The sequence below is a fragment of the Arachis hypogaea genome, chromosome 13 (genome assembly GCF_003086295.3).
Source record: "Arachis hypogaea cultivar Tifrunner chromosome 13, arahy.Tifrunner.gnm2.J5K5, whole genome shotgun sequence".
NCBI classification, from domain to species: domain Eukaryota; kingdom Viridiplantae; phylum Streptophyta; class Magnoliopsida; order Fabales; family Fabaceae; genus Arachis; species Arachis hypogaea.
The window spans coordinates 52,180,906-52,208,020 of record NC_092048.1 but is presented as its reverse complement, the minus strand read 5'-3'; the positions used below and the strand labels follow the sequence as shown (position 1 = coordinate 52,208,020).

General features: G+C 38.1%; 1 protein-coding gene and 1 non-coding gene across 2 annotated transcripts; both read right to left on the bottom strand.

Moving 5' to 3' along the window:
• Nucleotides 1–12,587: 12,587 nt before the first annotated feature.
• Nucleotides 12,588–22,053, bottom strand: LOC140177605 (uncharacterized). The gene is made up of 6 exons (XM_072210738.1): nt 21,616–22,053; nt 21,205–21,513; nt 13,533–13,628; nt 13,338–13,442; nt 12,889–13,262; nt 12,588–12,726 (listed from the first exon to the last, which is right to left on the bottom strand). The coding sequence occupies exons 1-6, from the start codon at nt 22,051–22,053 to the stop codon at nt 12,588–12,590; spliced, it is 1,461 nt and encodes a 486-aa protein (XP_072066839.1).
• On the bottom strand, nt 18,033–18,136 carry LOC112740024 (small nucleolar RNA R71). Its single transcript, XR_003170960.1, has one exon. It is a non-coding gene; the product is annotated as a small nucleolar RNA R71 (small nucleolar RNA).
• Nucleotides 22,054–27,115: the final 5,062 nt, after the last annotated feature.

The window sequence follows — 27,115 nt, the reverse complement described above, 5'->3', positions numbered from 1 at the left end:
GCTTCTTCCATGTAAATTAGAATTAGGTGTAGTAAAGTCACCAAGCATCCTCCTTGCATTATTATTATTTTCGGCTGCCATCTCCTCTTCTTGTTCAAAAATTTCTGAAAGGTGCTTGTTGGATTGTTGTAATTTAGCTTCTCTTAGTTTCCTCTTCAGAGTCCTTTCAGGTTCTGGATCTGCTTCAACAAGAATATTCTTGTCCTTGCTCCTGCTCATATGAAAAAGAGGGAACAGAAAAATAATAATAATAGGGATCCTTTTTACAACAGTATAAAGGTCCCTGTGTGAGTAGAAGAAAAGAAGAAGAGAAGAATGGAATGTAAGGAAAGAAACACAAGGGAGAGGAAATCAGAGATGTGGGATGAAGAGAAGTGTTAGTAGATGAATAAATAAATAGAAGGAGATGAGAGAGGGAGAGAATTTTCGAAAATTATTTTTGAAAAAGAGTTAGTGATTTTCGAAAATAGTTTTTGAAAAAGGTTAGTAATTTTCAAAAATTACAATCAAAAATTAAAATAATTAGTTAACTAAAAAGAATTTTTGAAAAAGAGGGAGATATTTTCGAAAATTAGAGAGAGAGAGAGAGAATTAGTTAAGTAGTTTTGAAAAAGATAAGAAACAAACAAAAAGTTAGTTAGTTAGTTGAAACAAATTTTGAAAATCAATTTTTGAAAAGATAAGAAGATAAGAAGTTAGATAAGATATTTTAAAAATTAAATTTCTGAATAAGATATGATTTTGAAAAAGATAAGATAATAAGATATTTTTGAAAAGATATGATTGAAATTAGTTTTGAAAAAGATTTGATTTTTAAAATCACAATTAATGACTTGATTCACAAGAAATCACAAGATATGATTCTAGAACTTAAAGTTTGAATCTTTCTTAACAAGTAAGTAACAAACTTGAAATTTTTGAATCAAAACATTAATTGATGATGTTATTTTCGAAAATTATGTGATAAAGATAAGAAAAAGATTTTTGAAAAATATTTTTAAAATTTTCGAAAATAACTAAGAAAAATGAAAAGAAAAAAAATTTTGATTTTTGAAAAAGATTTTGAAAAAGATAAGATTTTTAAATTGAAAATTTGATTTGACTCATAAGAAACAACTAAATTTTAAAAAGTTTTGAAAAAGTCAACTCAAATTTTCGAATTTATGAGAAGAAAAAGGAGAAGATATTTTTTTGATTTTTTTGAATTTTTATGATGAGAGAGAAAAATATTAAAAATGATGCAATGCATGAAAGTTAGGATCAAAACAATGAGTGCATGCAAGAATGCTATGAATGTCAAGATGAACACCAAGAACACTTTGAAGATCATGATGAACATCAAGAACATATTTTTGAAAAAAAATTTTATGCAAAGAAAACATGCAAGACACCAAACTTGAAAATCTTTCATGTATAGACACTATGAATGCAAGAATGCATATGAAAAACAAGAAAAGACACAAAACATGAAAACATCAAGATCAAACAAGAAGACTTACCAAGAACAACTTGAAGATCATGAAGAATACTATGAATGCATGAATTTTTCAAAAAATACATGAATATGCAATTGACACCAAACTTTCAACTTGACTCAAGACTCAAACAAGAAACATGAAATATTTTTGATTTTTATGATTTTATGATTTTTTTTGTATTTTCTTTTAATTTTTTCGAAAATCATTTTGAAAAAGAAAAATAAGGGTTCCAAAATTTTTAATATGAATTCCAGGAATCTTATGCTCTTTAGTCTAAAGCTCCAATCAAAGGGTCAGGCATGGCTTAATAGCCAGCCAAGCTTTAGTATGTAACTCAGACATGACACGCCTGACATTCCCTATCCAGAAGAACTAGACATGGCTTTACAGCCAGCCAGGCTTCAACATGCTTCATGAAACACTAGAATTCATTCTTAAAAATTCTGAAGAAAAATATATTTTTGAAAACATTTTTTTTATTTAAAATTTTTTTTCGAAAACAAAGGAGAAATATTTGAAAGATTTTTGAAAAAAAATTTGAAAATATTTTTGAAAATAAAACAAAAAGAAAATTACCTAATCTGAGCAACAAGATGAACCGTCAGTTGTCCAAACTCGAACAATCCCCGGCAACGGCGCCAAAAACTTGGTGCACGAAATTGTGATCTCAGGCAACGGTGTCAAAAACTCTGTACGCACGTCTTAATAAAGTGTTTTTCATTCACAACTTCGATACAACTAACCAGCAAGTGCACTGGGTCGTCCAAGTAATAAACCTTACGTGAGTAAGGGTCGATCCCACAGAGATTGTTGGTATGAAGCAAGCTATGGTCACCATGTAGATCTCAGTCAGGCAGATATAAAATAGTTATGGAGTTTTCGAAAATAAATAATAAGATAAGGATAGAAATAGTTATGTAAATTGTTGGTGAGAATTTCAGATAAGTGCATAGAGATGCTTTCGTTCCTCTGAACCTCTGCTTTCCTGCTGTCTTCATCCAATCAATTCTACTCCTTTTCATGGTTGGCTTTATGTAAGGACATCACCATTGTCAATGGCTACTTTTGATCCTCTCTGGAAAATGGTCTGATGCGCTGTCACTGCATGGCTAATCGTCTGGAGGCATCACCCTTGTCAATGGCTGCATCCTATCCTCTTGTGAAAATGGTCCAAATGCTCTATCACAGCACGGCTAATCATCTGAGGTTCTCGATCATACTGGAATAGGATTCACCCTCCTTTTGCGTCTATCACTACGCCTAGCACTCGCGAGTTTGAAGTACATCATAGTCATTCAATCCCAGAGTCCTACTCGGAATACCACAGACAAGGTTTAGACTTTCCGGACTCTCATGAATGCCGCCATCAATCTAGCTTATACCACGAAGATTCTGATTAAGAGATCCAAGAGATACTCATTCAATCTAAAGTAGAACGGAAGTGGTTGTCAGGCACACGTTCATAGGGAATGATGATGATTGTCACGTTCATCACATTCATGTTGAAGTGCGAATGAATATCTTAGAAGCGGAATAAGTTGAATTGAATAGAAAAACAGTAGTACTTTGCATTAATTCATGAGGAACAGCAAAGCTCCACACCTTAATCTACGGAGTGTAGAAACTCTACCATTTTAAAATACATAAGTGAAAGGTCCAGGCATGGCCGAATGGCCAGCCCCCAAAACGTGATCACAGGATCAAAAATACAATCCAGGATGTCAAATACAATAGTAAAAGGTCCTATTTATACTAAACTAGTTACTAGGGTTTACAGAAGTAAGTAATTGATGCATAAATCCACTTTCGGGACCCACTTGGTGTGTGCTTGGGCTGAGCTTGAATGTTACACGTGCAGAGGCTCTTTCTGGAGTTGAACGCCAGGTTGTAACGTGTTTCTGGCGTTCAACTCTGGTTTGTGACTTGTTTCTGGCGTTTAACTCCAGACAGCAGCATAGAACTGGCGTTCAACGCCCTTTTACATCGTCTAAACTCGGCCAAAGTATAGATTATTATATATTTCTGGAAAGCCCTGGATGTCTACTTTCCAACGCAATTAGAAGCGTGCTATTTTGAGTTCTGTAGCTCCAGAAAATCCACTTTGAGTGCAGGGAGGTCAGAATCCAATAGCATCAGCAGTCCTTCTTCAACCTCTGAATCTGATTTTTGCTCAAGTCCCTCAATTTCAGCCAGAAAATACCTGAAATCACAGAAAAACACACAAACTCATAGTAAAGTCCAGAAATGTGAATTTAACATAAAAACTAATAAAAACATCCCTAAAAGTAACTAGATTCTACTAAAAACATACTAAAAATAATGCCAAAAAGCGTATAAATTATCCGCTCATCACTGAGCAAGAGCGGTAGGCTGCTATAGAGGCTGGTGTAACTGATCTACCACCTGTCTCAGAGGAAAGCATATAGATTGAGACAGTGGGTAGAAAATGAAAAGGTAGGGTATATGGCATGGGTGAGGTAAGGGACTCTTCCATGGTGCGACCTCGAGTTGATGGGCCAACCACGACCACCAGCACTAATGTTTTGGATCTTAGAGAACGAATCGCAATACTCAATAGGGAAGTTGAACAACATGCCGCTGAATATAGAGAGCTTGAAGACCGCTACCAAAGGGAGAAAAGAGAATGGCAACAGAATGTTGAATCCTTGCGTGAGGATCTCAACGCCAGTAACTCACAGATGGATCAGTTTATTCATCAATTAAGCAGCTTAACTGAGTATACGAGCGCCATGGGTCCTAGTAGTTTTGGATCACGTGTTCTTCCACCTCCTCTTTTTACTTTTTCAAGCTCTCAGAAAAGCACAGCTCCAGCCCCAGCCCCAGCCCCCTATTCTACAGCGACTAGGACAACCACAGAGTTCTCAAAGGGAGGATGATTCTGACAATCTTGATGACTCGGATGATTATTTATACGAGTATGAGTAGGTTATTTAATTACTTTACTTTGAATATTTGTATTATTAGTGGATTACAATTTAAACGAATATAAGTCTAAGTTTAGTTATTTATCTTGTCTTGAGTCTTTATGTTAGAGGATTATTTATTATTTTGATAAGTTTGTAAACTCATTATCTAATATTTAGTATAAATTTTACTTTTATATTTAAAAGTTTATTTGTCTTGTTATCTAATATTCTGTATAAATTTTATTTCTATATTTAAAAGTTTATTTGCATTAATTGTTTACTATTTTTTAAATAGAAAAAATAATTAAAACATATAACTATTAAAATCAACGGTAAAGCTGTCACTTTATAAAATTAAAATAGACAAAAAATAAAATATAGACAAAGAATTTGTCAGTATCTAAATAATTAAATCGAGGGCAACTGTGTCGATTTTATTAATCATATTATAGACGAAAATATTGTCGATTATATTGAATCAAATATCGACAGAAATGGCGTCGATTTTATATAATAATATCGACGACAACGTTGTCGATTTTAGTAACAATGTAAAATTCTCAAACTCATATTATAGACAGAAATACTGTCGATTTTATTAGAATTTTGAAAAATTGACAAGCTTAATAGTGACCATCTCCACCGTCCATTTTGCCGTCAAATTTTAATATTATGCACTTTTTCGGTTCATCCAGTGTATTAATTTTAGTTCATTTGTTTTTTGGGGGCTCTTAATGTTTGATAAGTACCCTAAATCCATTCACTTTGAACCTAGAAAGAAATAGCAACCAAACAGTTCCAACAGATATATACAATAACATTATATTTTCCATTAACATTAGATTTCCAATAAAATTTACATTAATATTCACATATATACATTAAAGAGGCAGTGTTTTCTTTTTTAAACAAATTAAACAAAATAGTGTTAATTACAACCAGTCAAACAAAGCATATCCAATTTACTATCTATATCCCCAGATGTAAATTTACAAAAAGGATTGGAGAGGGCAGCAGATGGCTTCGAGAGTCTTATGACTTCAGATTCCCAAATCACTTGTTCTCTGATTTTGTTCATTTTCTCAAAGAGAATGTTTGCACCATATTCACACCTGAAGGCATCAATTTCTTCCTGCAATTCAATTGAAATGAATTAGTTACATAAGAAATGAACCCTAACCAAAATAAGAAGTGAAACAAATTTCATTAATTTAGAAAGTACTTACTTGTGTCCAGTTTTTATATTGATACCTCTTCCTTTTTTGATCTTTCAGGGATCAATTGTTTTGAGCCATTTCATGACATATATCCCGCAATATAGCTAAGCAAGAAATAAGTAAAATATGATTAATAGTATACAAAATAAAACACATTAAAAAGAGCACTATAGCAGAGAAAGATTTTCACTTTGTTCGTTGACCATTGAGCCTAATATACTTTGCTTCTAATCCCTCTCCGTCCTCCATCAAGGGTTCTGCCCCAGTGTAAACCCTCATCTGGGAGACTATTAATCCCTAAAAGCATACAAAAAAATAAGGATAAAGTAAATGTAAATCACCAACTACAATGAATCAAACTATGTTCATGTTTGAATAAAATGCGATAAACATTCAATCAGCAAAGGAAACATTTCTGCATGCAAATGAACTCAATTGAACACTTAAGGATGAAGTGAATGTAAATCAACTACTCCAATGAACCGAAGTCTACTCAAGTTTGAATAATTTAAAAAATAATATGTATGATTTAAATAACTTACAACAAATTTGTTCAGTTTAATTCTCGAGTCAGGCATTTCATCTTTCTTCTTGTTGACATGGTCAAGCATAAAGAAAGCCTTCTTCTGGACTAATCCACAACCACCAGTCTCCTTCATTGCAAATCGGCACAAACAGCTGAAGTTTGGAAAAATGATAGAATATTTCAGTCCAAACAATAGCAAACAACAGAATTATCAAAGAAGTTTTAGAAATCACAACTTACAAATGGATGCAATGCCAGTTTTCTTTTGTCAAGAAAACGGCGGTAGTGCGCATAGTGATCGATATCCATCCGGTAGGCCTTGTTAGTACGTGGATCAATGTAATTCTCGCCATGGGTACCCAACATAAATATCTGCAAAATGAACCTCAGTTAAATCACAAATGAACCGAATTATTTATCAGAACCAGTAAATTACTATGGGAATAAAAAATTTGGCTTACTACAATATCCGTCGGCACACAGTATATTTCAACCTAAAACCGGCAACATTTTCTATCGTTGAGAATCATACACTGTGTATTGACCACCTACAGGAAGAAAATTTATGAGATATACAGTATAAGAGTCTTTAGAAAAATCATTAATGTTAAGGTAATAGGCAAAGAATTTATCGTGTTATGTAACACCCTAATTAGCCTAAGCTTTACCTCGCGTTGTAAAGCCAAGGTTAATCAAAGGTTGCGACAGTTCTAAGTTCATACATATAATATATAGAAAGGATTAATATAATCTAGAAGCCCGTTGAAGAATATAGCTCAAAAACAGGATTTGAAAAGTACAAAACGTACTAGCAAAGCTACTAACTTAAAGCACAAGAAATAAATATAACAAAATATCATAGTATAATATCATAAGAATCTAGCCATGGCTCGCGGAGTTAAAGCCGGCTAGCCATATACAGACCATACGTGAAACCAGACAGTAAAAATAGCTTATACAAGTTTTGTTCTCTCAAATACAAGCCTCTAGGCAAACAAAATACAAAAGTGAGAGATGTATAAACAAAATAAACAAAAACTCCAAAAGGTATCATGATCCTCCGCTTCTATCACCATCCAAGCAACTCACCGAGGTAGGTTGCGACCTGCATCTGAAAAATACAACAGAAATATGGTATGAGAACCGGAGGTTCTCAGTATGGTAACAGTGCCCAGTGATGTAGGATATAAGACCCTAGGATGCCAAAGGCAATCCTAAGCTCCATATCTATCACAAGATCTCATCTTAAGACATACTAAAACCATAAAGCATATATATATATCTCTTACCATAAATAAACAGGATACTCTGTCTTAGGAAATTTCTATTCTAACCAAACACCGCTGTCCCACAGCCTCCTCCAACCTATCCTCTATGTGATCCCATCGCCACCGCCTTCCAAACCTCCTCAATCCCAGTAGAAATCACAATTATATACAATGCAAGTAATTCACAAGTAGAAGCATATAATACAAGTAGTTCAAGTAAGCAAGTAGGCATGTTATTCAATTAGGCATACAATTTCAAGTCGGCAAAGCAAACAAACAGATAGAAAATGCACATGATGAATGCCTGTCCTACTGGCTGTGATATCCCAATGTTGGTTCAACTGCCAACCCGACACATCTCCATGGAGATGTCGCCCTTCAGAATCATCAATGGGAACCTCCGAGATATAGTGCTCGGATCACTGTCCAGGATTTTGCGCCTGCACGATCTATTGATCCGAAGGGATGCGAGCGGGATACTCTTGCCTCAGACCTCACATCTCAACGCAAGCGGGATTTAACCACCGTCCTTACGCCGCCGCCGCCGCTACTTCGACAAGCGAGATCCAACCGCCGTCCCTGCCGGGCGCATAGCGTCTCATAAACTCAATTCAAAACAGTAGTTCAGTGGTTTTTCAGAAAACATTTTCAACATATCAATGAATCATCATTGCACATTCGAGTCCTCGACTCATCTCAACCACTGTCCAATCAACATTTCAGTTCTGAAATCAACAGTTCATCAGTTCTCATTTCATATACTAGTCATTCCTCACATACCATCAAACACATCCTCAGTACATCCGAAACCTAAGCCTCCATTTTCTAATTTTTTCATAATAATCATCCACTAAAACCCTTAGGTTATTTTCCATGTTCTCAGACTTAAAATTAAGCCCAAGAGTATTAAAATGGTGTTATAGAAGCTTACAATCTTGTTGGGAAGGTGAAATAGTTGAAAATAAAGTTTAGAATTGAGAAACAGGGCATGTGCGTACGCACAGGGGTGTGCGCGCGCATGCCCAGGAGAAGTTTTTAAAAGTGTGCGCACGCATAGAGGTGTGCGTATGCATAGGTACCAAAATTCATAATGTCTGTTCGCTCACACAACCTGTGCTAGCGCCCTCAACAGACTGGCCTTCCCAACGTGTGCGTGCGCACAGGACTGTGCGTATGCACAGGTTACAACTCCTCATTGGGGATGTGCGCGCACAAGCTGTGCTAACGCTGTGAACAGACTGCCTGCCTCTGCGTGTGCGTACGCACAGGTCTGTACGTGCGCACATACCAGAAATCAAAAAATTCTACAACTTTGCAGAATTTCAGATTTTTACACCAATCTTTGAATTTTCATAACTTCCTCTACAAAATTCCAAATTTTACAAACTTTATATTGATTCGAAGAGTTTTTAATGAACTTTAATTCTAAATAACTTTCAATCAATTTTGAAAATCGAGGCAAAATTTATAATCAGACAAATTTCACCAAAATTTCCTTTTTACCAAAATTCACAATTTCCACAATTTCTTGTAAAACACAACCAAAACCATACCAAACCATTCCAAACTCTATTTCTCATCAAAATCAACCCTTTACGTCATATTACACGAATCTTACCGCATTTTCCTTCACCTTTCATCATCCTCAACCTCAACATCAATATATCACATTATAATCAATCCTCATTAACATCTTTCCAATTACATTATCAAATCATCAACATCAATATCACATATATCAACATAATCTACTTCTCAACTTCACAAATCATTTATCCTCATCATATCATTATCAATCATCATAATCAAACTCAACAATCATCAATTCATCATAAATCATCACATATCATCTTTCAACAACTCAGCAACCATTTAAATCCAAACCTATCCTATAGGTCACTAGCCTAAGTGTCCATGAATATTATATACTACATAGAGAAAAACAAAACCATACCTTGGCTGATTCTCTATATGCACCAAAACCCAAAATGAGCACACAATAATCACCAACAAGCTTTCCAACACAATCCAAGCTTCCAATGTAACTCCAACAAGCACCAACAACCTCCAAACACACAATATTCAAACTATATATACATAAACCATCACAAATCAACCTAGGGCTCAAAATAAACATAATCTCACAAGGGTTTCAAGAGCTCTTACCTTACCCAACGATTTTGGTAGCCAAAACCACAAGCAATGAAGTGCTAGAATTTACCTAAACACCCAAAACACAAGATTTCACTCAAAACCAAACCCTAAAACTCGAAATACACAAGAGCACGAAAACTGGGCAGGGAAACTCGAGAAAATTACCATAATGCTTAGATAGAAATGATGGGCTTGGCAAGAGCTTCGCGTAACCGCTGACGGCACGCGAATTGGAGCACCGTAGCTCGAGATATCGCAAAAAGAAGAGGTGTGTGAATGGTGTTTCTTTACTCTTCTCCCTCTTCTCTTTCTCAGCTGAATGGGTATGTTAGTGAGTGTGTTGTGGATGATGGGTTCACTTAATGAACCCTTTTATATGTTGGGCTTGGGCACAACTTGGGCCCGGTCCAACCCGTTAGCATTTTTATCCTATTTGGCCCAACTTTGGGCCAAACCTTTAAAATTAATGCCCGGTTTTTTATTTCTAATATTTTTCTAAGGTTTTTGACTATTTTCGCTTTTTCTTAAGCAACTCCGGGCAGACTTGAACCGGTTTAACCGGTTCAACTGCCGGTTCGCTGTTTTTCACGGTTTTTCACAGAAAATACATTTTCTGACTCAGAAAAACCTACTAAGTCTAAAAATTGTATTTAAATCCTCAAATTCTCACTCCAATCTTTTGGAACCTATTTTGGGCAATATTAATTACTTAATTAAATGATTAATTAAGGTTGGTTCTTACATTCTCCCCACCAAATAAGAAATTTTGTCCTCAAAATTTGAATTACCTGAGAATAGCTCGGGATAATCCTTTCGCATCTCGGTCTCCAATTCCCAAGTATGCTCTTCAACTCCTGCTCGCTTCCAAGCTACCTTAACCAAGGAAACTTTCTTTCCTCGCAACTTCTTCATACTAGGGTCGTCGATTCTCACTGGCGTCACATGGAAAGTCAAGTTCTCCCTCAACTCGACTAATTCAGGCTCTAACACATGAGCCGCATCCGACGTGTACTTACGAAGTTGTGACACGTGGAATACGTCATGCAAGTTAGACAGATGAGGTGGCAAGGCTACTTGATACGCCACCGGCCCGAATCATCTTAGAACCTCAAACGATCCAATGAACCTCGAATTCAACTTCTTGGTCTTAATGGCTCTTCCGATCCCAGTTGTCGGTGTAACGCTCAGGAATACATGTTCTCCCACTTCAAACTCTAATGGTTTCCTTCTCTGATCCTCATAACTCTTCTGTCGGCTCTGGGCAGTTAGAATTCTTTCCCGAATCTTTTTAATCATTTTCGTAGTCTCTGCTACCAAATCGGGACCCAAAACGCTCACTTCACCTGACTCATACCAACAAAGTGGATATTGGCACTTCCGTCCATACAAGACCTCATACGGAGCCATCCCAATGCTCGCATGAAAGTTGTTGTTGTACGCAAACTCCACCAATGGTATGTAACAATCCCAACTTACGGGTTGATCCAATACACATGCTCTCAGCATATCTTCCAATGTATTAATAGTCCTTTCCGACTGTCCATCAGTTTGCGGATGATATGCCGTACTGAGACACAGCTTCGTACCGAAAGCTTTTTGGAAAGCTTCCTAAAACCTTGATATGAATCGGGAATCACGGTCTGACACTATGCTCGATGGCACTCCATGCAACCTTACGATCTCCTTAATATACAATCTCGCCAACTCCTCCATAGAACAGTTTACTCGGATAGGAAGAAAATGAGCGGATTTGGTTAAGCAATCCACGATCACCGAAACCGCATCAAATCCCGACCTAGTCCTCGGTAAACCGGTCACAAAATCCATCGCGATTCCTTCCGACTTCCACTGAGGAATTTTAAGTGGCTGTAGCATTTTCGACGGTTTCTGATGCTCTATCTTTACCTTCTGACATGTCAGGCACTTGGATACCACTGTAGCTACATCACCTTTCATCTCAGGCCACCAGAACATCTTCTTTAAGTCATAATACATCTTCGTACTTCCGGGATGAATAGAAAACCCATTGTTGTGAGCTTCCGACAACAAATCTTGCCTCAAACTTCCGACATCCGGTACACAAATCCTCCCCTTATATCTCCACAATCCTTTACCATCCTTTGTGAATTCTCCAAGCCTCTTCTCACCAACTGGTTGAAATAACTATTGAAGCTTTTGCTCATCTTGCTGAGCCTTTGAATCTCCGTCTTAAACGTGCTTGAGATCTGTAACTGATTCAAACAAACTCTTCCGGCAACTTTACCAATATCTAGCTTAAGATCCACGAACGTATCCACTAGCTCTTCTTCCTTGATTCTCATCCAAGCTATAGTTAAAGATTTCCAACTCAATGCGTCTGCTACCACATTTGCCTTTCCAGCATGATAACTCAGTTCAAAATCATAGTCCTTAAGCAACTCCATCCATCTCCTCTGACGCAAATTAAGCTCTTTCTGATCAAAGATGTACTTGAGACTCTTATGATCAGAAAAGACGCTAAACCTCACTCCATATAAGTGGTGTCTCCAAATCTTCAATGCAAACACAATCGTCGCTAATTCCAAATCATGAGTTAGGTAATTTACCTCATGCAGTCTCAGTTGACGCGATGCGTAAGCCACCACATTTCGGTGTTGCCTCAACACGCAACCCAAACCCTTCAAGGAAGCATCACAGTACACTTTGAACGGTTCATGCGGTTCCGGAAAAATTAAAACAGGTGCTGAAGTTAACTTCTGCTTCAAAGTCTAAAAACTCTCTTCACACTCTGACGTCCACACAAAAGGCACCTCCTTCCTTGTCAACTTTTTCATTGGTAATGCAATCCGGGAAAACCCTTCAATGAATCTCCGGTAGTATCCGGCTAAACCCAAGAAACTTCTGACCTCCGTCACCGTCGTTGGTCTTTCCCATTCCATCACCGCTTCAACCTTAGAAGGATCCACGACTATACCTCCTTTGCTCACCACATGGCCTAAGAACTTGACTTCCTTCTTCCAGAACTCACATTTCGACAACTAAGCATACAACTTCCGCTCCTTCAAGATTTGCAACACAATCCTCAAGTGTTCCTCCTGCTCCTTCACCGTCTTAGAATAAACTAAGATATCGTCTATGAAAACCACCACGAATTTGTCCAAAATGGGACGAAAGACTCTGTTCATGTAATCCATGAAAATAGCAGGAGCATTCGTTAACCCAAAGGACATCACCGCAAACTCGTAGTGTCCATAGCACGTCCTAAACGCAGTCTTAGGGATATCATCCTCCTTTACCCTTATCTAATGGTAACCGGATCTCAAATCAATCTTAGAAAACACTCCGGTTCCTTGCAGTTGATCCATCAAGTCATCTATCCTTGGTAGCGGGTACTTATTCTTCACCGTCACTTTGTTCAACTGTCGGTAATCCACACACAAACACATTTCTCCATCCTTCTTCTTCACCAATAAAACTGGCATTCCCCACGGATATACACTCGGTCGAATGAACCTCTTGTTCAGAAGCTCTTCCAACTGAGTCATTAATTCTGCCAGCTCTATCGGAGCCATTCTATACGGCGCAATCGATACTGGTCCGGCTCTCGGCACCAATTCAATCGCAAACTCGATCTCCCTTTGAGGTGGGAATTCAGGGATATCTTCCAGGAATACCTCTGAAAAATCTCTAACTACTGGAATCTGATCCAAGTTCTACGCATCACCCAACGCATTAGCAGCCAACAGGATATAACTCTGACACTCCTCCCCACTACAGTGCACCATTACAGAGTTCAGGTAATACCCCGCAGCTACCACCACTCCATTTTCTCCTTCCGGCATAAATCGAATTGACCGCTCAAAGAAATCCAACAAAACCCGATTCTTCGAGAACTAATCAAACCCAAAAATCATCTCCAATCTAATCATTGGCAAACAGATCAAGTCATGCACAAAGTCTCTACCCTCAAGCTTGAAACCTACTTGCCTACACTCTGACCTAGTCATAACCGTCTGATGCGGAGTATGTACATGCAGATCAAATGCTAACTCTGACACTTTCAATCCTAGTTCCTCAACCTTAGCAAACAAAATAAACGAATGTGATGCTCCAGTATCGTATAATGCAATTAAATTCTTATCACCAAATAAACAAATACCTCTCATCAACGGATCCGCCTTGGAAGTATCCTTGGCGTTTATAGCAAAGACTCGCCCCTAGTGCTGACCCTGACCCGTATTCGGTTTCTTCCCACGAGTGCAATCCCTCGCGATATGACCAGGCAATCCATAGTTGAAACAACCACCTAAACCAATCTTGCAAGAGTCATATGGATGAAAATGTCCAAAACGATCACAAGCTAAATCCGGAGAAATCTTACTCTAACTTCCTCTCCCTTTATGATGAGCGGATAATTTATACGCTTTTTGGCATTGTTTTTAGTATGTTTATAGTAGGATCTAGTTACTTTTAGGGATGTTTTCATTAGTTTTTATGTTAAATTCACATTTCTGGACTTTACTATGAGTTTCTGTGTTTTTCTGTGATTTCAGGTATTTTCTGGCTGAAATTGAGGGACTTGAGCAGAAATCAGATTCAGAGGTTGAAGAAGGACTGCTGATGCTATTGGATTCTGACCTCCCTGCACTCAAAGTGGATTTTCTGGAGCTACATAACTCGAAATGGCGCGCTTCTAATTTCGTTGGAAAGTAGACATCCAGGGCTTTCCAGCAATATATAATAGTCCATACTTTGGCCAAGAATAGATGACGTAAACTGGCGTTTAACACCAGCTTTCTGCCCAAATCTGGCGTCCAGCGCCAGAAAAGGAGCCAAAACCAGAGTTGAACGCCCAAACTGGCACAAAAGCTGGCGTTCAACTCCAAGAAGGACCTCTACACATGCAACACTCAAGCTCAGCCCAAGCACACACCAAGTGGGCCCCAGAAGTGGATTTATGCATCAATTACTTACTTTTGTAAACCCTAGTAGCTAGTTTATTATAAATAGGACCTTTTACTATTGTAAGAGGTATCTTTGATCAGTTGTATGCTATCTTAGATCACGTTTGAGGGCTGGCCTCTCGGCCATGCCTGGACTATCACTTATGTATTTTCAACGGTAGAGTTTCTACACTCCATAGATTAAGGTGTGGAGCTCTGCTGTTCCTCAAAGATTAATGCAAAGTACTACTGTTTTCTATTCAATTCATCTTGTTTCGCTTCTAAGATATTCATTCGTACTTCAATCTGAATATGATGAACGTGACAATCATCATCATTCCCTATGAACGCGTGCCTGACAACCACTTCCGTTCTACCTTCGACTGAATGAGTATCTCTTAGATCTCTTAATCAGAATCTTCGTGGCGTAAGCTAGAATGATGGTGGCATTCAAGAGAATCCGGAAAGTCTAAACCTTGTCTGTGGTATTCCGAGTAGGATTCAATGAATGAATGACTGTGACGATCTCCAAACTCACGATTGCGGGGCGTTAGTGACAGACGCAAAAGGATAGTAAATCCTATTCCAGGATGATCGAGAACCGACAGATGAATAGCTGTGCCGTGACAGGGTGCGTTGACCATTTTCACTGAGAGGATAAGATGAAGCCATTGACAAAGGTGATGCCTCCAGACGATTAGCCGTGCCGTGAGAGGGCATTGGATCATTTTCCCGAGAGATGACCAAAAGTAGCCATTGACAGTGGTGATGTATCACATAAAGCCAGCCATGGAAAGGAGTAAGACTGATTGGATGAAGATAGCAGGAAAGCAGAGGTTCAGAGGAACGAAAGCATCTCCATTCGCTTATCTGAAATTCTCACCAATGAATTACATAAGTATTTCTATCCCTATTTTATTATATTATTTTTGAAAACTTCATAACCATTTGATATCCGCCTGACTGAGATTTACAAGGTGACCATAGCTTGCTTCATACCGACAATCTCCGTGGGATTCGACCCTTACTCACGTAAGGTATTACTTGGATGACCCAGTGCACTTGCTGGTTAGTTATGCGAAGTTGTGAAGATATGTTTAGACCATGGTTCTGTGCATCCGTTTTTGGTGCCATTGCCAGGGAATCAATTTCGAACAACAATTCACAACCTGAGTAGCAATTTCGCATACCAAGTTTTTGGCGCCGTTGCCGGGGATTATTCGAGTTTGGACAACTGACGGTTCATCTTGTTGCTCAGATCGGGTAACTTTCTTTTCGTTTTCTTTTCAAAAATTTTTCAAAAAAATTTCAAAAATTTTTCTTGTGTTTTCGAAAAAAAATTTATTCAGAATTTTTAAGAATGAATTCTAGTGTTTCATGAAGCATGTAAAGCCTGGCTGGCTGTAAAGCCATGTTTAAATTTATTTGGACTGAGGCAGCAATTTGTTATCAAGAGCAAGCTGGTTGTTGCTAATCCACCTGCTGCTGTTCCTAATTCACCTGCTGAAGCTTGGCTGGCCATTGGCCATGTCTAGTGTTTTGGACTGGAGCTTTCTTTGAAAGCTTGGCTGGCTAGTGAGCCATGTCTAATTCCTGGACTGAAGCTTTAGACTAAGAATGCAAGATTCCTGGAATTCATATTAAAAATTTTGGAATCCTTATTTTCCTTTTTCAATTAATTTTCTAAAAATCCAAAAAAGTTAGAAAATCATAAAAATCAAAAATATTTTTCTGTTTCTTGTTTGAGTTTTGTGTCATGTTATAAGTTTGGTGTCAATTGCATGTGCATCTTGCATTTTTCGAAAATTCTCATGCATTCATAGTGTTCTTCATGATCTTCAAGTTGTTCTTGGTAAGTCTTCTTGTTTGATCTTTGCATTTGCATGTTTTGTGTCTTTTCTTGTTTTTCATATGCATTCTTGAATTCTTAGTGTCTAATCATTAAAGAATTCTAAGTTTGGTGTCTTGCATGTTTTCTATGCATTAAAATTTTTTTCAAAAATGTGTTCTTGATGTTCATCTTGACATTCATAGTGTTCTTGGTGTTCATCTTGACATTCATAGCATTCTTGCATGCATTCATTGTTTTGATCTATAACTTTCATGCATTGCATCATTTTTCTTGTTTTTCTCTCTCATCATAAAAATTCAAAAAATCAAAAAAATATTTTTCCCTTTTTCTCTCCTCAAATTCGAAAATTTGGATTGACTCTTTCAAAAATTTTTAAAATCAAGTTGTTTCTTATGAGTCAAATCAAATTTTCAATTTCAAAATCTTATCCTATTCAAAATCTTTTTCAAAAATCAAATCTTTTTCAAATTTCTTAGTTATTTTCGAAAACTTCAAAAATATTTTTCAAAAATCTTTTTCTTATTTTTTTCACATGATTTTCGAAAATAACATCATCAATTAATGTTTTGATTCAAAAATTTCAAGTTTGTTACTTACTTGTTAAGAAAGATTCAAACTTTAAGTTTTAGAATCATATCTTGTGATTTCTTGTGAATCAAGTCATTAATTGTGATTTTAAAAATCAAATCTTTTTCAAAACTAATTTCTATCATATCTTTTCAAAAATATCTTCTTATCTTATCTTTTTCAAAATATGATTTCAAAATATCTTCTCTAACTTCCTAACTTCTTATCTTTTTAAAATTTGTTTCAACTAACTAACTAACTTTTTGTTTGTTTCTTATCTTTTTCAAAACCACCTAACTAACTCTCTCTCTCTCATTTTCGAAAATATCTTCCCCCTTTTTCAAAATCTCTTTTTAATTAACTAATTATTTTAATTTTTGATTTTTATTTTCGAAAATTACTAACCTTTTTCAAAAACTATTTTCGAAAATCACTAACTCTTTTTTTTCAAAAATAATTTTCGAAAATTCTCTTCTCTCTCATCTCCTTCTATTTGTTTATTCATCTACTAACATCTCACCCTCACTCACAAAAAAAAAAAAAAGATCTCTATTATTATTATTTTTCTGTACCCTCTTCTTTGTCATATGAGCAGGAGCAAGGATAAGAATATTCTTGTTGAAGCAGATCCAGAACCTGAAAGGACTCTGAAGAGGAAACTAAGAGAAGCTGGATTACAACAAACCAGCAAGCACCTGTCAGAAATTATCAAACAGGAAAAGAAGATGGCAGCTGAAAATAATAATAATGTAAGGAGAATGCTTGGTGACTTTACTGCACCTAATTCCAATTTACATGGAAGAAGCATCTCCATTCCTGCCATTGGAACAAACAATTTTGAGCTGAAACCTCAATTAGTTTCTCTGATGCAGCAGAACTGCAAGTTTCATGGACTTCCATCTGAAGATCCTTTTCAGTTCTTAACTGAATTCTTGCAGATATGTGATACTGTTAAGACTAATGAAGTAGATCCTGAAGTCTACAGGCTCATGCTTTTCCCTTTTGCTGTAAGAGACAGAGCTAGAGTATGGTTGGACTCTCAACCTAAGGATAGCCTGAACTCTTGGGATAAGCTAGTCAAGGCTTTCCTAGCCAAGTTCTTTCCTCCTCAAAAGCTGAGCAAGCTTAGAGTGGATGTTCAAACCTTCAGACAGAAAGAAGGTGAATCCCTCTATGAAGCTTGGGAGAGATACAAAGGACTGACCAAAAAGTGTCCTTCTGACATGCTCTCAGAATGGATCATCCTGGATATATTCTATGATGGTTTATCTGAGCTATCAAAGATGTCACTGGACACTTCTGCAGGTGGATCCATTCACCTAAAGAAAACGCCTGCAGAAGCTCAAGAACTCATTGACATGGTTGCTAATAACCAGTTCATGTACACTTCTGAGAGGAATCCTGTGAGTAATGGGACGCCTATGAAGAAGGGAGTTCTTGAAGTTGATACTCTGAATGCCATATTGGCTCAGAATAAAATATTGACTCAGCAAGTCAATATGATTTCTCAGAGTCTGAATGGAATGCAAGCTGCATCCAACAGTACTCAAGAGGCTTCTTATGAAGAAGAAGCTTATGATCCTGAGAACCCTGCAATAGCAGGGGTGAATTACTTAGGTGAACCTTATAGAAACACCTATAACTCATCATGGAGAAATCATCCAAATTTCTCATGGAAGGATCAAAAGCCTCAACAAGGCTTTAATAATGGTGGAAGAAACAGGTTTAACAATAATAAACCTTTTCCATCATCCACTCAGCAACAGACAGAGAACTCTGAACAAAATACTTCTAATTTAGCAAACTTAGTCTCTGATCTGTCTAAGGCCACTGTGAGTTTCATGAATGAAACAAGGTCTTCCATTAGAAATTTGGAAGCACAAGTGGGCCAGCTGAGTAAAAGGATCACTGAAATCCCTCCCAGTACTCTCCCAAGCAATACAGAAGAGAATCCAAAAGGAGAGTGCAAGGCCATTGACATAAGCATCATGGCCGAACCCAATGAGGGAGAGGAGGACGTGAATCCCAAGGAGGAAGACCTCCTGGGACGTCCAGTGACCAATAAGGAGCTTCCCTCTGAGGAACCAAAGGACTCTGAGGCTCATCTAGAGACCATAGAGATTCCATTGAACCTCCTTATGCCCTTCATGAGCTCTGATGAATATTCCTCTTCTGAAGAGAATGAGGATGTTACAGAAGAGCAAACTGCCAAGTTTCTTGGTGCAATCATGAAACTGAATACCAAATTATTTGGCATTGATACTTGGGAAATTGAACCTCCCTTGTTCATCAATGAACTAAGTGATCTGGATCAACTGACATTGCCTCAGAAGAGACAGGATCCTGGAAAGTTCATAATACCTTGTACTATAGGCACCATGATCTTTAAGGCTCTGTGTGACCTTGGTTCAGGGATAAACCTCATGCCCCTCTCGGTAATAGAGAAACTGGGAATCTATGGGGTGCAAGCTGCTAAAATCTCATTGGAGATGGTAGACAATTCAAGAAAACAGGCATATGGATAAGTAGAGGACGTGTTAGTAAAGGTTGAAGGCCTTTACATCCCTGCTGATTTCCTAGTCCTGGATACTGGAAAAGAAGAGGATGAATCCATCATCCTAGGAAGACCTTTCCTGGCCACAGCAAGAGCTGTGATTGATGTTGACAGAGGTGAACTAGTCCTTCAATGGAATGAAGACTCCCTTGTGTTTAAAACTCAAGGATCTCCCTCTGCAACCATGGAGAGGAAGCATGAAAAGCTTCTCTCAAAGCAGAGTCAACCCAAGCTCCCACAGTCAAACTCTAAGTTTGGTGTTGGGAGGTCATAACCAAACTCTAAGTTTGGTGTTGAACTCCCATATCCAAACTCTAAGTTTGGTGTTGGAGAGTCTCAACAATGCTTTGAACATCTGTGAGGCTCCATGAGAGCCCACTGTCAAGCTATTGACATTAAAAAAGCGCTTGTTGGGAGGCAACCCAATTTTTATTTATCTAACTATATTTTTCTTAGTTATATGTCTTTATAGGTTCATGATCATGAGGAGTCACAAAATAAATATAAAAATTGAAAACGGAATCAAAAACAGCAGAAGAAAAATCACACCCGGAAGTGGATTTATGCATCAATTACTTACTTCTATAAACCCTAGTAGCTAGTTTATTATAAATAGGACCTTTTACTATTGTATTAGACATCTTTGATCAGTTGTATGCTATCTTAGATCACGTTTGAGGGTTGGCCTCTCGGCCATGCCTGGACCTTCACTTATGTATTTTTAATGGTAGAGTTTCTACACTCCATAGATTAAGGTGTGGAGCTCTGCTGTTCCTCAGAGATTAATGCAAAGTACTACTGTTTTCTATTCAATTCATTTTGTTTCGCTTCTATGATATTCATTCGTACTTCACTCTGAATGTGATGAACGTGACAATCATCATCATTCCCTATGAACGCGTGCCTAACAACCACTTCCGTTCTACCTTTGACTGAATGAGTATCTCTTAGATCTCCTAACCAGAATCTTCGTGGTGTAAGCTAGAATGATGGCGGCATTCAAGAGAATTCGGAAAGTCTAAACCTTGTCTGTGGTATTTCGAGTAGGATTCAATGAATGAATGACTGTGACGAGCTCCAAACTCGCGATTGCGGGGCGTTAGTGACAGACGCAAAAGGATAGTAAATCCTATTCCAGCATGATCGAGAACTGACAGATGAATAGCAGTGCCGTGACAGGGTGCGTTGACCATTTTCACTGAGAGGATAAGATGAAGCCATTGACAAGGGTGATGCCTCCAGACGATTAGCCGTGCCGTGACAGGGCATTGGATCATTTTCCCGAGAGATGACCAAAAGTAGCCATTGACAGTGGTGATGTATCACATAAAGCCAGCCATGGAAAGGAGTAAGACTGATTGGATGAAGATAGCAGGAAAGCAGAGGTTCAGAGTAACGAAAGCATCTCCATTCGCTTATCTGAAATTCTCACCAATGAATTACATAAGTATTTCTATCCCTATTTTATTATATTATTTTCGAAAACTTCATAACCATTTGATATCCGCCTGACTGAGATTTACAAGGTGACCATAGCTTGCTTCATACCGACAATCTCCGTGGGATTCGACCCTTACTCACGTAAGGTATTACTTGGACGACCCACTGCACTTGCTGGTTAGTTATGCGAAGTTGTGAAGATATGTTTAGACCATGGTTCTGTGCATCCGTTTTTGGTGCCATTGCCAGGGAATCAATTTCGAACAATAATTCACAACCTGAGTAGCAATTTCGCATACCACTTTACCACGCTGAAATTGATCATGAGTGTTCTTTCTGAAGCCTCCTTTACCTTGAGGTGCATATCCTCCTCTCTTGAAGCTTTGACCCCTCGGATGAAAATACTTGCCACATCCCTTGCTAGTGTTCCCTCCATGAGTGTCCTTGGACGAAGGTACCGTCTTGGCATACTCCTCAACCACCCTTGCTTTGTTCACTAAGTCCGAGAAGGTACGAATCTCCATAGGAGCCACAGCAGTCATTATGTTGTCCTTCAAGCCCCTTTGGTATTTAATACACTTCCAGCTCTCATAAGTCTCTGGAGCACCCTGCCATACCCTAGAAAACCTATAAAACTCCTCAAACTTGCTTGTATAGTCCGCCACAGATAGGGAACCTTGCTTCAGCTGCATCAGTTCCATCTCCTTTGCTTCCCTTGCAGACTCAGGGAAGTATTTCTTATAAAAGGCCATCTGAAATATGTCCCACGGAACGTCGGCGTTCTGAAGCTGTAACATGCGGCACTCTGCTTGCCACCAGTGCTGGGCCTCTCCTGCCAGCTGATAAGCAGCAAATTCAACATATTGATTGTTCGGAACGTGCTGTGCCTGTAAAGCACGCTCCATGGCCTGAAACCAGTTGTCCACTTCAGTAGGATTAGTTGATCCTCGGAAAATTGGCAGATGAACCTTGAGGAACGTCGCCAAGGTCATCGGAACACCACCCATTTTATCACAGTTTCCCTCAGCATTATCATGAGCATTCCCTTCGCTATTCCCGTTTCCGTTCCCGGCCGGTTGGCCCAATCTCTGCACCACTTGCAGAGTCGCAGTAGCATTAGCCTCCATGGTATTCACTAAGTTAGCCATCACCGCAATGAATTCGGCATGGTTGTCAGCCGGTTGCTCATTCCTACTTTATCGTGAATGTGCTCGGCCTCGTCCGTGAGTGGCCATTAGGGTTCCTGTCTACACCAAACAATCGATATCAAGGTGATCAGTCTCAATATCAAAAGCCTAGTACTTCAATTATCCCAAACAGGCACCCACAAACAAGCATGCTATGCATATATCAAGTAGATAACCTAATAGCATCAAAGAAAAGACACACAAAGTATGCAATGAAGCACAATCAGTCCATCCCTCAAGCTCACGAGGATGAACCGCTCTGATATCACTAAATGTAACACCCTAATTAGCCTAAGCTTTACCTCGCGTCATAAAGCCAAAGTTAATCAAAGGTTGCGACAGTTCTAAGTTCATACATATAATATATAGAAAGGATTAATATAAAATATAGAAGCCTGATGAAGAATATAGCTCAAAAATAGGATTTAAAAAAGCGCAAAACGTACTAGCGAAGCTACTAATTTAAAGCACAAGAAATAAATACAATATAACAAAATATCATAGTATAATATCATAAGAATCTAGCCATGGCTCGCGGAGTTAAAGCCGGCTAGCCATATACAGACCATACGTGAAACCAGACAGTAAAAACAACTTATACAAGTTTTGTTCTCTCAAATACAAGCCTCTAGGCAAACAAAATACAAAAGTGAGAGATGTATAAACAAAATAAACAAAAACTCCAAAAGGTATCATGATCCTCCGCTTCTGTCACCATCCAAGCAACTCACCGAGGTGGGTTACGACCGGCATCTGAAAAATACAACAGAAATATGGTATGAGAACCAGAAGTTCTCAGTATGGTAACAGTGCCCAGTGATGTAGGATATAAGACCCCTGGACGCCAAAGACAATCCTAAGCTCCATATCCATCACAAAATCTCATCTTAAGACATACTAAAACCATAAAGCATATATATATCTCTTATCATAAATAAATAGGGTACTCTGTCTTAGGGGATTTCTATTCTAACCAAACACCGCTGTCCCACAACCTCCTCCAACCTATCCTCCATGCGATCCCATCGCCACCGCCTTCCAAACCTCCTCAATCCCAATAGAAGTCACAATTATATACAATGCAAGTAATTTACAAATAGAAGCATATAATACAAGTAGTTCAAGTAAGCAAGTAGGCATGTTATTCAATTAGGCATACAATTTCAAGTCGGCAAAGCAGACAAACAGATAGAAAATGCACATGATGAATGCCTGTCCTACTGGCTGTGATATCACATTTTCGGTTCAACTGCCAACCCGACACATCTCCATGGAGATGTTGCCCTTCGGAATCATCAATGGGAACCTTCGAGATATAGTGCTCGGATCACTGTCCAGGGTTTTGCACCTGCACGCTCTATTGATCGAAGGGATGCGAGTGGGATACTCTTGCCTCAGACCTCAAATTTCAACGCAAGAGGATTTAACCACTGTCTTTACGCCGCTGCCGCTACCTCAACAGGCGGGATCCAACCGCCGTCCCTGCTGAGCGCATAGCGTCTCATAATCTCAATTCAAAACGGTAGTTCAGTGGTTTTTTAGAAAATATTTTCAACACATCAATGAATCATCATTGCACATTCGAGTCCTCGATTTATCTCAACCACTGTCCAATCAACATTTCAGTTCTGAACTCAATAGTTCATCAGTTCTCATTTCATATACTAGTCATTCTTCACATACCATCAAACACATCCTCAGTACACTCGAAACCTAAGCCTCCGTTTTCTAATTTTTTCATAATAATCATCCACTAAAACTCTTAGGTTATTTCCCATGTTCTCATACTCAAAATTAATCCCAAGAGTATTAAAATGGTGTTATAGAAGCTTAGAATCTTGTTGGGAAGGTGAAATAGTTGAAAATAAAGTTTAAAATTGAGAAACAAGACGTGTGCGTACGCACAGGGGTATGCGCGCGCACGCCCAGGAGAAGTTTTTAAAAGTGTGCGTACGCATAGAGGTGTGCGTACGCACAGGTACCAAAATTCATAATGTCTGTTCGCTCGTACAACCTGTGCTAGCACCCTCAATAGACTGGCCTTCCCAACGTGTGCGTGCACACAGTGCTGTGCGTACGCACAAGTTGCAACTCCTCATTGGGTATGTGCGCGCACAAGCTGTGCTAACGCTGTGAACAGACTACCTGCCTCTGTGTGTGCGTACGCACAGATCTGTGCGTGCGCACAGGTTAAAATTTTTGTAGAGTTGTGCGTGCGCACAAGGCTGTGCATGCCGACATACCAGATATCATAAAACTCTGCAACTTTGCAGAATTTCAGATTTTTACACCAATCTTTGAATGATCATAACTTCTTCAAAATTCCAAATTTTACAAACTTTATATCGATTCAAAGAGTTTTTAATAAACTTTAATTCTAAACAACTTTCAATCAATTTTGAAAACTGAGGCAAAAGTTATGATCAGACAAAGTTTACAAAAATTTCCTTTTTACCAAAATTCACAATTTCCACAATTTCTTGTAAAACACAACCAAAACTATACCAAACTATTCCAAACTCCATTTCTTATCAAAATTAACCCTTTATGTCATATTACACGAATCTTACCACATTTTCCTTCACCTTTCATCATCCTCAACCTCAACATCAATATATCACGTTATAATCAATCCTCATTGACATCTTTCTAACTACATTACCAAATCATCAACATCAATATCACATATATCAACATAATCCACTTTTCAACTTCACAAATCATTCATCCTCATCATATCATTATCAATCATCATAATCAAACTCAACAATCATTAATTCATCATAAATCATCATATATCATCATTCAACAACTCAACAACCATTTAAATCCAAACCTATCCTATAGTTCACTAGCCTAAGTGTCCATGAATATTATATACTACATAGAGAAAACTGAAACCATACGTTGGCCGATTCCCTATATGCACCAAAACCCAAAATGAGCACACAATAATCACCAACAAGCTTTCCAACACAATCCAAGCTTCCAATGTAACTCCAACAAGCACCAACAAGCTCCAAACTCACAATATTCAAGCTATATATACATAAACCATCACAAATCAACCTAGGACTCAAAATAAACATAATCTCACAAGGATTTCAAGAGCTCTTACCTTACCCAACGGTTTTGGTAGCCAAAATCACAAGCAATCAAGTGCTAGAATGTACCTAAACACCCAAGACACAAGATTTCACTCAAAACTAAACACTAAAACTCTAAATACACAAGAGCACGAAAACTGGGCAGGGAAACTCGAGAAACTTACCACAATGCTTAGATAGAAATGATGGGTTCGACGAGAGCTTTGCGTAGCCACTGACGGCACGCAAATCAGGCACCGTAGCTCGAGATATCGCGAAAAGAAGAGTTGTGTGAATAGTGTTTCTTTTCTCTTCTCCCTCTTCTCTTTCTCAGCTGAATGGGTGTGTTAGTAAGTGTGTTGTGGATGATGAATTCACTTAATGAACCCTTTTATATGATTGGCTTGGGCCTAACTTGGGTCCAGTCCAACCCGTTAGCGTTTTTAGCCTGTTTGGCCAAACTTCGGACCAAACCTTTAAAATTATCGCCCAATTTTCCATTTCTAATATTTTTCTAAGGTTTTTGACTCTTTTCACTTTTTCTTGCGCAACACCGGGCTGACTTAAACCAGTTCAACCGGTTCAACTGCCGATTCGCGGTTTTCACATTTTTTCGCAGAAAACACATTTTCTGACTCAGAAAAACCTATTGAGTCCAAAAATTATATTTAAATCCTCAAATTCTCACTCCAACCTTTCGGAACCTATTTTGGAAAATATTAATTACTTAATTAAACAATTAATTAAGCTCGGTTCTTACATGTTATCTACATCTTCTCCAGGCTTTAGAGACAAGAAATGATGTCTAAGCCCCTCCAAATGCGCTTCATGATTAAAGACGAATATGGCGTCATATTCATTGGTGCTATCTTTGGTTTCCTTCACATGTGTCATCCAATGATAACACTTTTCCTTCAACTCCTCCGTGATTTTTTTCTCTTTCTCCGGAGTTTTCTATCACCGCCTCTGACAGGATTTCAAGCTGTGTCACCATCGGCTGAAAGGTAGGGGAAGTTGGTTGAGATGCTGGGGGACTTATCCCAAGGTTGAAAGAAGGTGTATCATGTTCCCATAAAGAAGGACGAGCAGCACTGCAAGACGACAGAGAAAAGTTTTAAGTAATAATGAAAAAGTAATATCATATAACACGAAAGCTAATAAAAAATTATATTAATTAAAACTTACACATTCAACGAAGGTTTTAGCTCTGCCTTCCTCGGGAAAGATCCCTCACCGGCCTACTTTTTGAGTTCTGGAGCGCAACTATAACAAACGGAAGAGTGTAATTGATTTCTCGATTCAATTGAACCACAACTAAACCATGTAATGAAACGAAATTATCCAGATTTGAACAAGCATAAAACTTATAAATCAGGCTGTGCTTCTTCTTCGAATGGCCCTGCCACCAAAGCTTCTTGGCATGGTTGCTGTTGTTCTTCTGAAGGGCTGCTGCATTAAACAAAAAAGAGTTCAATAACGATCCAGAATAAGAAAAAGAGTTCAATTATTATCTTCTACCATTAAAACTAAGTAAAAGAATTTTAATTACAACTTAAAGGAACAATGAAAAAGTAATATCATATAACACGAAAGTTAATAAAAAATAATATTAATTAAAACTTACACATTCAACGGAGGTTCTGGCTCCGTCTTCGTCGGAGAAAATTCCTCGTCGGTCTACTTTTCGGGTTCCAGAGGGCAGCTGTAACAAACAAAAGAGAGTCCAATATAAGAACACATGGAATTGATTTCTGGATTCAAATGATCCACAAGTAAAGCATGTAATGAACCAAAAACTTACACATCAACTGGTACTTCTTATTCCGATTGCTCCGCCGGTGCTTCTTCGCAGGGTTGCTGTTGCGGTTTCGGAGGGCTGCTGCATTAAACAGAAAAGAGTTCAATAATATCTATAAATTATTATCCTATAACATTAA

Coding starts and splice junctions, on each gene's coding strand:
- LOC140177605 (XM_072210738.1), bottom strand. CDS start 22,053: ATGGCTAACTTAGTGAATACCATGGAGGCTAATGCTACTGCGACTCTG. Junction 13,443..13,532: donor CTAGGTCAGAGTGTAGGCAA/GTAGGTTTCAAG, acceptor GGGTTTGATTAG/TTCTCGAAGAATCGGGTTTT. Junction 13,263..13,337: donor CGGGGTATTACCTGAACTCT/GTAATGGTGCAC, acceptor GGTGATGCGTAG/AACTTGGATCAGATTCCAGT.